General features: G+C 45.0%; 1 protein-coding gene across 1 annotated transcript; it reads right to left on the reverse strand.

Annotated features, from left to right (window-relative positions):
* Nucleotides 1–1,509: 1,509 nt before the first annotated feature.
* fstl3 (follistatin-like 3 (secreted glycoprotein)) lies at nucleotides 1,510–5,945 on the reverse strand. The gene is made up of 5 exons (XM_037470591.2): nucleotides 4,749–5,945; nucleotides 4,378–4,563; nucleotides 2,723–2,938; nucleotides 2,381–2,608; nucleotides 1,510–2,303 (listed from the first exon to the last, which is right to left on the reverse strand). Exons 1-5 carry the CDS (start codon nucleotides 4,816–4,818, stop codon nucleotides 2,251–2,253), a joined length of 753 nt encoding a protein of 250 aa, XP_037326488.2. The 5' UTR covers nucleotides 4,819–5,945; the 3' UTR covers nucleotides 1,510–2,250.
* Nucleotides 5,946–11,435: the final 5,490 nt, after the last annotated feature.

The following is an 11,435-nucleotide window of genomic DNA, read 5'->3' on the forward strand; positions in this document are numbered from 1 at the left end:
TCCATTTGTTAAGAAGGTGGTGTTGATTAGCATGTTAAAAGTTTAGATCCGGAACAGATGTATGTATTATTGGGAGAGATGAAAAACAAAACCGTCCCGAGAGGCCCTTTTGGACCCAAGTCTCCACACTGAGGTCATGGTCTGCGTGCCGGATGACTCAATCTGATTTATGTTCGGTGAATACGTTTGAGGGGGATCTTTGAGTCCATCAATCATCCGTGACTTTAACACACAACATGCAGTAAACAATGAAAAATAAGTTGTGTTTGTTTTATGCATGGGCACGGCAACAGCCCCTCGGTGGCATTGGTTATTTGCCCTGTTCGTACTAACAAAACATTTAGTTCCATTCCCAGTGTAATAAAAGGGTACTTGGACGGGAATATAAACATCTCCTTAAAGTCGAACCAGATGCTGCTGCATGGCGAAACGCAGGATTCAGAAGAAACACAGAAAAACAAGGGAGGTGCTCCACACAGGGACGTGAGTCAGTACCCGGGCCCAAACGCTCCGAAACGTTCATTCCTCGCCCCGCGTCCCCTCGGACGTCCCTCGGGAGACGGGGGAAGAAGAAAAAGATGCCCGGCCTGGATTTGATTCTTGGGTCGGCTCTCACGTGAGGCCTCCCCCGTCTGAGCGGCGACTCGGCCGCTGCACCGCAATGGCGAGAGGAAGGCTGGATTCGAGTTGTCAAAGAAATGACCTTCTGACGTCCCTTTCCTAACCACGATTCCTTGACCTCTGTGGGAAAACGTCACAGGGTCAAGGAGAGATTGTGAGGAGGCTTCATGAGGAGTTAGGAAGAGAAAGCCGCGGGATTTTAGGGGATCCGACGGCGCCTTCACTAAGCTACGCAGTCGTGACGCGGCAGGTGAAGCATGCTAGTGATGTCAGTGTGCGGCGGTGAAACCACAATTTCTCCGAAGATGGACTACAAAGAAGCATCTTAGACGCGGCGTTACAGTGCTGAGTCAAGCAGATAACATAAACCACCAGCTTCAAATTATTACTTTATTAACAAGGCTGCACTTTATTTGAGTTATGCTAACAGTTTATGAGTTATGCTAACGGTTAATGAGTTATGCTAACGGTTGCTGACATGATCTGCGATCATGACCGTGATCGTTCTTGTTAACGAATGATACAACACTGTTTAAATACTGTCGCCGCAAGGAATTGAGGGACGGAATTAACTGCTTTCCCTTCGTAAAGGATGGTCCAGTGGTCCCTATGCTAAAGGAGCTAAGTAAGGGACGCATTGAAGCTTCTTTCGTTAGCATTAGAGAATTTCCGTTCTTATCATGGCGGCCTCTTACACCATTTCCGGGTCATTTCACTCAGTCAGGAACCTTCCTAATAAATTTTGACACTTAGAATGAGGTCGTAAGCTCCCTAAAGTCCCCTTTAAGGGTGCAAAGTGTGATCTCATTTTAAAAAATCCAGATTTGGTCAAAGGTTGCAGAGAGGGTTACTGTTTCATAAAAGACAAAAATAAAGAGGACACGTGGCAACTGTTAAACATTATATTGTTTTTGAAATGGCAGTACAAAAATACAAAAATATGTTGATGCATTTGGCATTCAAATTTCACAGAAGGTACACAGAGACTGTTATTTACAGGAGAGTGATTGAGGTGTTCCATAGTGAGAGGATTACATCATGGCAGGTGGACTGATTCACCTGTCTCTTACGCTATAATCGGGTATATCCAATTGGCCTTAATTGAAGTCCATTCTCAGACAAATTTAATTTCTCTTTCAGTCAGACGATGCTGATTACGATTACGGCCTATTTCAGCCTTTCCTCTCCTCCAGACAAAAGCCTAAGTATATAAAGTGGCATCAACTTTGCCAACCCCAACAAGCGAGGCTTTCCACCGACTTGCAATCAACAAAAAAACACAATAAATACGATTTATGCATCAGCTTTCCAGATGATATATGGATTTCTTACTTGGGTAAAAACATAAATAGAGTTTGATACCTTCTCCAATAAATAGCAGTGGAATTCTATATACAATATGCACACATCTCCCAAAGAGCCAATGAGATAAATCTGTCTGGTTCATCTGCCAATTGCTCCCTGGGGTTCCGCAGCTCTACTCGAGGCATTTACACTTTTGTAGATTTTTCTAAATTCTATTGTCACTCTGTGTACAAAGAGGAGGGGCAGTGATTATGAAAACAAAAAGAGGTCATCGTAGGAAGCTAGTGGTGCGACGCTCGGAAATTGTGGACCGGGCCCGTCTCTTCAGACGGCGTTTTCCTCGCTGCCTTCGAAGCGCTGAGGTTTCCGGGGTGGACCTGCAGACAAAAACAGAGTCAGTGGCAGGAGTCCTCACCGTCACACAGAGGTGGCTGGCTTTTCTAGCGGGCCTTACTGTTGCAGTGGCCGAAGTGGCGGACTCCTATGGAGCGGCCCAGGAAGCAGGTGGCCCGGCGGAGGTGGCAGGCGCTCGGGTAGGTGACGTTGTCGTTGCCGCAGATGGGCTGCTCGGACAACGAGGGGATCGGGCACGGGGTCGCGCGGCACACTACGCAGTGCGCGCTGTTGGTCTGGTCGGTCACGCAGGTGTGCGTCCCGGGGCACACCACGTTGGAGCAGGACTCTGTGGTGAGGCCAAAGTGTGGCTTTAGGTTTCTGTGTGTGTGTGTGTGTGTGTGTGTGTGTGGAACAGCATCATCCTGCAAACAGCATCGCATGGACACAGTTACGATCTTACTTTTGCAGTCTCCTTGGTACATGACCTCCAGGTCCGGGTGGCCCATGCAGCGGGCCATCAGCAGAGAACACTCATCCCTGTAGGACCTCCCGTCGCTGCCGCACACAGCGTGCCGGCTGGTGATGTGAGAGCAGTCCGGAGAGCACACACACTGGGGCCTTCCCGTCTTCATTTTGCAAACCTTCCCGGGACTGCAGCTCACTCCCTCGCAAGTCTCTGCGAAAAGCACAGCGAGAGGTGGCAACGAGGCCGTGTGAACAAGTCTGCGTGGCCAGACCATGACGCCATTTCCACCGTGGGCAATATTTACAGTCATCACATCTCTTTATGCGAGGCTGCCGTGTTTTCATAACAGGGCTCTGTGTGATCGGCTGCACTGCGGACTGGGGTGAGCTCCCTCCCCCCTCCCCCCCGCGGAGGGGTGACCGGGGTCGAATGGCCGCCAGAGACCTTTACGGGCCGAGGAGGGAGGAAGCGGCGTAATCCTACACCGGGCACACAGGTTTCTTCCCAGGACCTTGAGAGGTGATGTCTGCTCTACCACAGTTTCAATATCCTGTTTTATTTGTTGTTGTTTTTTCCTCTCTCTTCCCCTCCTGGACAACTTATGGTTGGTTCGTATTATTCTCATTATTTCATCTCTTACATATTCTCTCCCCGGTCCGGCGCCTCGCCAATAACGCCGTAAACGTTTGTCCTTAACCCCAAACCGTTGACGAGCCACCGCTCAAGCTTTTCATTTCATACCCACGTTTTTCCTCCCACGGAAATCCAGATGATCGAGATAGTGGATCGCATTACGAGTCCCAGACATCTGGGCACGTGGCGGCCATTTATTCCAGACCTTATATTCTTCTTATATTGCTCAAAAGAAGCAAACAAGCCTCCTTTTTTTAAACTACAGGTTTAGAAGAAACGTTCTCATGACGGAAGAAGGGAAGGAGGAGGATGGAGGTCGGAATTCCTCCACCTTCTTTCATTTTCAATGCGAAAGTTGTTTACCTTTTGTGTACGTGTTTTATTCAAAATGCCGAGGCTACTTTTAATAAAATCGAAGTGTCCCTAAGCTGTGTGACGGGGTCACGAAAACCAGGGATATTTGGTTTGGGCATGCTCTTGGAGCTTTTCACTTGACCTTATTGGCATGCACATTTTTGGCCCATGATCGCTGCATCGCTGCTGAATGCATTTTACAAGTGAACCTGAGTGAACCCTGCAGGGGCTTCCAGGACGGGAAGCTTTCCCGGGTGGAGCTAAGTGGAACGATCTACGTCTGCATTCTGTTAACGGACGCTTCCCCGGGAGCTCATTGCGTAAATATGTTGATTCACAAATGTGTTTTTTTTTTAAATACCTTTCACCAGAGTTATTTATTGTAACATTGGAGGCTTTTTCAAATCTGCAAATGATATGTAAACAGAACTCCCAGTACTTACCTTCAAACCATACCCCTGACTGCAATCATGCTCACTCACAAAGGTGACTGTAAAGAATTTAAATGTGGCTTTCACATCATTTTACATGTGATGAGTAACAGCGTGGCCCCCGCCGCCGTGAGAAACCAAAGCAATATACCAATTACACAAGTAATCGATTCCTTCCAGATTCATCTACTGACTTCTTTAGTTTGTTTGGTTTTAATTTGGTTTGTTTACCTTTGCAAGGTTTACAGGACACGACTCCCAGGAAGCCCAGCAGGCTGACCTCATTCATGGGCATGCTGCTGTTGGACCACGCGGTGTCCAGGCGTCCGCCGGCACAGCACTCCTCCCGGGTCACCCCTCTCATCAGCACCATGTCGCACCTTTGGTCCTGACTCCGCTGCAGCCAGCACATCCCAGCTGCAGAGGAAACCAGTGGATCGTCTCTCAACAGGCGACCTTCTAATAAAACTCAGCTGAAAAGCCTAAAATGTAGTCTTCTTATAGCAAGTGTTTTCTTTCAAAGAGCAAATAAAAGCACAGAAAAGAAGTACCTCACTTTGTAATAGTACTGTTTCAAAATACAAAAACAAAAACTCACTCACCACTGGCAGGATTCTTCCCAATTTGATACAAGGAGAGAATCACCCCCAAAACAGAAACGAAAAAGATCATCGTGAACTCGAGCTTGTACAAAAACTTTTTTTTGTTTAAAGCTTATCTCTTCTAAAGTCAGCAAGGAGCGGCGACGTTCCTCCGGGCAAAGCGAGCGGGTCACTCTGACTCTACTCCGCGAGCAGCTCTCCCCTCTTATGTGAATGGATGTGTTGTGGACAAGTGATGTCGTTCCCCCTCTGTCTAAATATTTAGCCCAGATGGAATTATGCGGCTGGGATGGGCGATCCTCTCAGCCAGTAACAAGCCGGGGAAGGACACAGTTTGACTCTGAGTCAACTTCCACAGTCGGGAAATGATCCCTGCCCTCCAGCGCCAGACGCCGGGCACTTACATGACCTCACTGAGCATATTCACACCATTGTGAACTCATTAACGGCTAATTGACTCCTAGAACTCTTTTTTTTTCACCGTGACTGATTGAACAGACCAGATTGAATTTGCAGTTCAGGTATTTGGGGAAAATACTTTGTTGCGTAACAACCTCTGACTGCGTCCGTAAAGTGAGCCGTTTTCTTAATAGTCCACTGGGTGTTTTTCTCTGTAATGTATCTCAATTCTTCATTAACGTGCCACAGCTCAGACCTATTCATGCCCCTCACAAATCATATACGCTTTCAAAGCTGTCGTTTTCTGTCTATAAAGCTTCTGGAGGGAAAAGTTAGAAATGAAGTTCTTATTCCTTATAACCTCCTAAAGCGACGTGATCCCGCATTGACCCTAAGTTGTTGTCTCTCTGAAGTGTAAAGGACAGGAAGTGCAGCCGCTGCACAGCGGTTACAAACTTCAGGCCTTATTTATGTTCAATCAAATTAATGTCAAGAAGCAAAATGTCCACAGCGGCAGTCCTTGGGTAGATAAGGTTGCCGTTCCTCATTGAGTTGACTGTCTTGGTATGTCAATGCCGATATTTCACTCCACAGCTGCGGTTAGAGCGATACTGAGTGATGAGGGGGCTGTGGGGGTGAAAGCGGTCTGCCCTTGAGCAATATCTCGAGTTCAAAAAAGATCAGCAAGGTTTGAGCTCGTCGAGAACATTCATGTCCCCACATTTTCAGCCAATAATCGAACACAGACAACCACAGCGAGCGAGACGGCACATTTGGTGGAATATTGTGGGTACCCACACAGTATCTGTGGATCAGACACCATTAAATAAAATAAAAAAGGAAATAGAATACTCTGGCAGCTAGAGGCTAGTCAGCATCAGCATCGTGTTTGATAAGAACATCTGCTCCTCTCCTCTCTCCTCCTGCACTCGTTCACCTCCCTCCACTGAGAGTCTGCCCATCCGTCAGCACTTCTTTTATCCAAGACACCCGTCTGATCGCTGCGGGAGGAGAGATGAAGGTAGTCTGTGTGAATGATGTTGCCTTCCTCGGCGGGGATCCCCAGGGCGCCGAAGGAATGCCGGCTGACCTCGGAGGAGAGAGAGGACCCGAAAGTAGAGCGGCAGACGATGGCGGTGGGTGGCCCCGGCCTCCTCGCCCCGGTCTCTGCAGATCCACTCAGCCCGTCATATGGTTTGGATCATTACCGCCGAGCTCTACAAATAAATACAGCATGCTGGGGACTTTGGAGCACCCTGTGATGTATGATTTATATTATATGGTGCAGCTTCCTGCGTCGCGTCTTTGAGAAATATTGGTTCCTTCCAAGTGGCCAAGTTTCGAGGGGTAGCATGAAATTGAAGAAGCCCCTTGAAAACTGTCTGAAATGAAATAATTCATCTCTACGGGGCAGGTGTGTGAAGCTCGGTTTGTCAACTGTACATTTATTTTCCTGAAAAGGGGGGAAACGTTGCTGCCATCTAATGGCGGAAGTTTGCAGGCTGAGAGGAGGTGTGTGTCATGGGTTTATCTACTATATTGGAGCATTAGAAAAAGTAAATAGCCTCGCATATTTTGAGGGTATCTCTAAATATAATCATAAATGGAAATGGAAAAGTGGAAAAATATTAGCTCAGTAACGTGTCATGGAAAATATGTCAAAAAAGGTTTTGTTAAAAAACTTAAATATTAGGTCAAAATGTCAGAAAACAAAATTCAACAAATATTAGGTCAAAAACTGTGGTGGAAAAAAGTCCCGATATGTCAATCTGAATAATGTCTCGGGAAAAAACAGTCCAAATACGTCATGGTCGAAAAATGTTAGAGAAAAAAAGCCAACTATTTTGCTAGGTAAAAAGGTTTTATGGAAAAAAAGTCTTTGTTTTAAGTCTTTGAAAATCTTTGTTTTAAAAATCGAAAAATATTAGGTTGAAAAATATTTTTAAAAAAGTCCTAATTTGTCACGGTTGAAAATTTTTACGGATGTAAGGTACATTTCTTTTTCTTTTATGGAAAAAAAGTCAATGTTTTTTAAAAAGTCAAAATATGCCATGTTGAAAAAATTAATGGAACAAAATGTCATTCTGGATATGTTGGGTTGAAAAATATCTTGGAAAGAAAGTCTAAAAATATTAAGTTTTGAAAAAATAATCAGAAAATATTTTGGTCCAAAAAAGTATTGTTTTTTCAAAGTCAAAATATTTTAGGTTGAAAAATAATATCATGGAAAAAGTCATAAAATATTAAGTCCAAAACAAAAATTCGAAAAAAACTCAATAAAAATATGTCACATGCCACAAAAAAGGTAAAGAAATATCATGTCAAAAAAAATATGTCAAAATATATCAGCTAGAAATAAATCATCAAAAAAAGTCATAAAATATTTTTAATAGACATTTAATAGAAAATAACGTTTGAATATGTTAGGTCAAAACATAAACAAAAAAATGGTTATGGAAAAAAGTCATATATCTATATATATATATGTATATATTTACCTTTGCATTAACATTAACTTTCCTCTGTATTCAACCAGTAATCAAAACCAATAGTGAACATGAATTACCTCAGCTGTGATATTATTTAAGTAGCTAGTTGAAACCCATGCCAGAACTTTGACATTCAAGGTTAGCAACTGAAACGATTTACGTTTACAAATTCTGTTGCATTAATTCCAAGCTGTAGAGTTGCAACTACAATGAACCAAAACGACCAGATGAGGGCGCCCCTCGTCCGTCTCTTAATCCTACATCCTTCAAGTCCTTCCAAGTATTCGCTCAACTCTGAGGCCTCAATAAATCCCCACTTAATAAAACGCCATTTAGCCTTTAAATGTGGGCATCAAAGCTCTCTTAAAGGTAATTCATACATGTTATCTCCAATATACACCAGTCATCTTCTAGATACATAAGGGACATCTGCCACATTGCCGCCACAGCAAGTGACAGCTGCCATGTTGACCTGTTAAAACCCGACCAATGGTCGGCGACCATAGCACCTTGAGGAGAAATCACTTTTTTTCTTGTGGTTGGAGGGGCGAGCCAACAAGTTTCTCCTGTTTGATCAAGTGCTGCTTGTATATAAATACAACTTTTCACTATCCTAGAAGAAGCTCATCCATTTCGCCGGGAATGACGTTATTTTCTGCAGCTTTTATAAGTGGAGTGTGTCCTTCGTTTCACTGGGAGACGACTGCCCTCTTGACTGATGGAGGGTGTGAAGTGAGGGTACGGCGTGTGGAAGACGTCATGGTGCTGCCCTGCACGTCACGCGGCTCGGCCGTGGTGATTGCTCCATCCGACACGGCCCGGCCCGGAAGCAGCTGCATCATCTATCCACTCAATCTACTCCTAATGTGTTACCGATTGAACCGGCAACGAGGCCATAGGAGAAGTGACGAGGCCGGATGGAATCATCCCCCCCTGTGTCCTGTCTGCACACAGCGTTGCTGCTCCACCGTCACCCTCCTCTTCCCCCCCGGCTTCCTTCCTGTGTTTAGATTCTGCCTGTGGGAAGTACCCCCGGCGGCTCATTAATGGGGAACGTTAATGTCGACGCACGCGCTGCCCATGCAAGCATCTTCATCTTCACCCCCCTCTCTCTCTCACCCCTCTTTGGTCGTGACTGAGGGTCTCCCTCGGGGTCACAGTCACTTCCTCCTGTGTCCATGAAGACTGACACAAGTTCTCAAGTGTTTTTGTTCAACTTGAATTTGACTTTTAGGACTCCGGAGTCTACGGACTCAACACCGAGGCCGACGATAAAATATTAGCATCGTCTCCGGAAGGGTTTCGCGGTTCGAAGTCAAGTAATTGTGTCAGAAATGAAGGCCAGTGCTGCCGGTGTCACTTTTTAATCAGAGTAAATTAACATCCATATATGTCCAAAATGTCGGACGACTCATACAGTCGGTGTTAAATTACTGTCATTTGAGGAGATGAAAGTATTTAATTTACATTTCATGGCTAATGACTGGAACAGCCTCAGTCAATAGTCATTAGAATATTTAACTGGTCATTTCTTTATGGACTGCTCAGTGCGGAGGATGCAGGAAACCGTTGAATGTTTCCTGAGAAAAAGTTCTTAAGTCTGCATTTGTTTTTGTTACTCCTTCTTCTAAAATGTTTAGGTTATTTTTGATGTTTATAAATGCATTAAATATATATATATATATATATATTATTATATTGAACTATTATGTCGTTGTTGTTAAACCATCATCATCATCATTTCATGGCAGGCACATGGGGATAAGATCCTCATCATGATTTTAAATGTCATGTAAGGTGTCAATAACGCATAAAAAACATCTTATTACCTATTAACTAATTAATATCTAACTAATATCAGAACCAGAAACAAATGTCCTGCCATGAAATGAGGTGCATATCCTCTATTTCTGTTCATCACAACCAGTTCGGACCATTTGGAAGATCTACCAGTGAGAAAATTGGGAAAGGATAGTGTCCTTTAAGGTGAAGGAGAGCAGAAAGGAAGCATCAAAGCATCTGTCCTTAGGCAACCTCTGCCCCTTTCAGTCATTTTATTCACCTGGGAGCTCATAATAAAGAAAAAACAGTCCATGCAACTTCTGCACTGGTCTAGCGAAGCCAGCGAGGTGCCACTAGGCACTGAGTCACCGACAAATAAGAGTCTGTCTCCTGCGAAGGCGTTATGCTCACTTACGTCCCACAGTTTCACCACCAAATACATGTCAGTTCCCCCCAGGCACGCTGGAGGAGTGATAGAAAAGGTAAAAAATAGCAAAAGGTAATGTCATCCTCTGCCGTGTGCTGCGTGTACGAGCACTGGTGTCTGATGGGAAAAGTTACCATCGATATTTGACCAAGCGCGTTGGTTGTTCGTCCCGAAAATTGCACCGAAAAATTGGCGTTTCCTGCAACACGAAGCCTGAAGAGTGATCCTCCTTTTCCCCTCCCAAGCAGCTCTTCACTTCACCTTCACACGGAGATGAAGTGCCCCCGAAAGCTCAGCTGTAAATTACATTTCAGATGAGATTTCTACTTTCTGTCTTTTTCTCTGTCATCCGCAGAAAAACAATATCAGTCGTAGGTGTGTGAAAACTGGCCTGTGTTGCGTTATTTGCATGAATCCCTCTCTGGAGCCTTATTTCATGCTGCGTCTTATTTGTTTTCCCCCCATGAGTTTTGCAGAGCCCGTTTTTTTTTCAAATGACGGAACAAGCCGCTCTCGAAAACCCGTCCTCTCGAATCTGTGCGGGATCCGAGGCCTCAAACAGAGAATATGAAGTATGTGCTAATCTTGTCAGAAAAGCATCTCTTTCTCTCTCTTCCTCTCTGCCCCTCTCCCTTTAAAAGACTCTTGACTGCACAAGAGCTGATGCTCATGCCGGCAGCAGTTACCATGGCAACAAATGACTGAAGTGTATATTTGTTGCCGCTGTTTGCGCTGAAAGCTGTCAGAAACAGATAAATAAAACCAAACAGGGGAGGGGAAAGTTTTGATTCCATCTATTCACGACGGGGGCGAGTCATGTGTCCATACGCAGAGACTGGCGCTACTATCGGCTGCTGTCACCGCCAGCGTGATTTCACATCACCACCCCTGATGTTTCCTTTCTCGCGTTCGACAGGCTGAGTAATGGGCCACAACTATCTTTCAAACAGCGGTGGATTGAATCCATCTCTTTGACATACATGGCAGCAGCATCCGGACAGCCACTGAAAAAAAGAAAGACCTTATAAAGAGGCTTTATAAATATTTGATCATGCAAAAGGGCAGACGTGTCTTTTGAATTAAAGACCCGGCTCAATGTGAAGACGAACATCAGTGTGGACTTTACAGTGAGTCCGGGGCCCCATGATGGAGTCGATGAAGTATTAATGAGGGCCCCCCCTCTTGGAGTGGAATACGCACACCGGGGCTTTACAACCAAGCGTTGCGGTCGTTATAAGAAATCATTTTTATTGACACTTGACGGCACTCTAAGTAAAGTGATAGCCTACGCATCGATTCTTCACTACGCATCGATTCTTCACTACGCATCGATTCTTCCCTAGGCATCGATTCTTCACTACGCATCGATTCTTCACTACGCACCGATTCTTCACTACGCATCGATTCTTCACTACGCATCGATTCTTCCCTAGGCATTGATTCTTCACTACGCATCGATTCCTCACTACGCATCAATTCTTCCCTAGGCATCGATTCTTCCCTAGGCATCGATTCTTCCCTAGGCATCGATTCTTCACTACGCATCGATTCTTCACTACGCATCGATTCTTCCCTAGGCATTGATTCTTC

The sequence above is a fragment of the Pungitius pungitius genome, chromosome 7 (genome assembly GCF_949316345.1).
Source record: "Pungitius pungitius chromosome 7, fPunPun2.1, whole genome shotgun sequence".
Taxonomy (NCBI): Eukaryota; Metazoa; Chordata; class Actinopteri; order Perciformes; family Gasterosteidae; genus Pungitius; species Pungitius pungitius.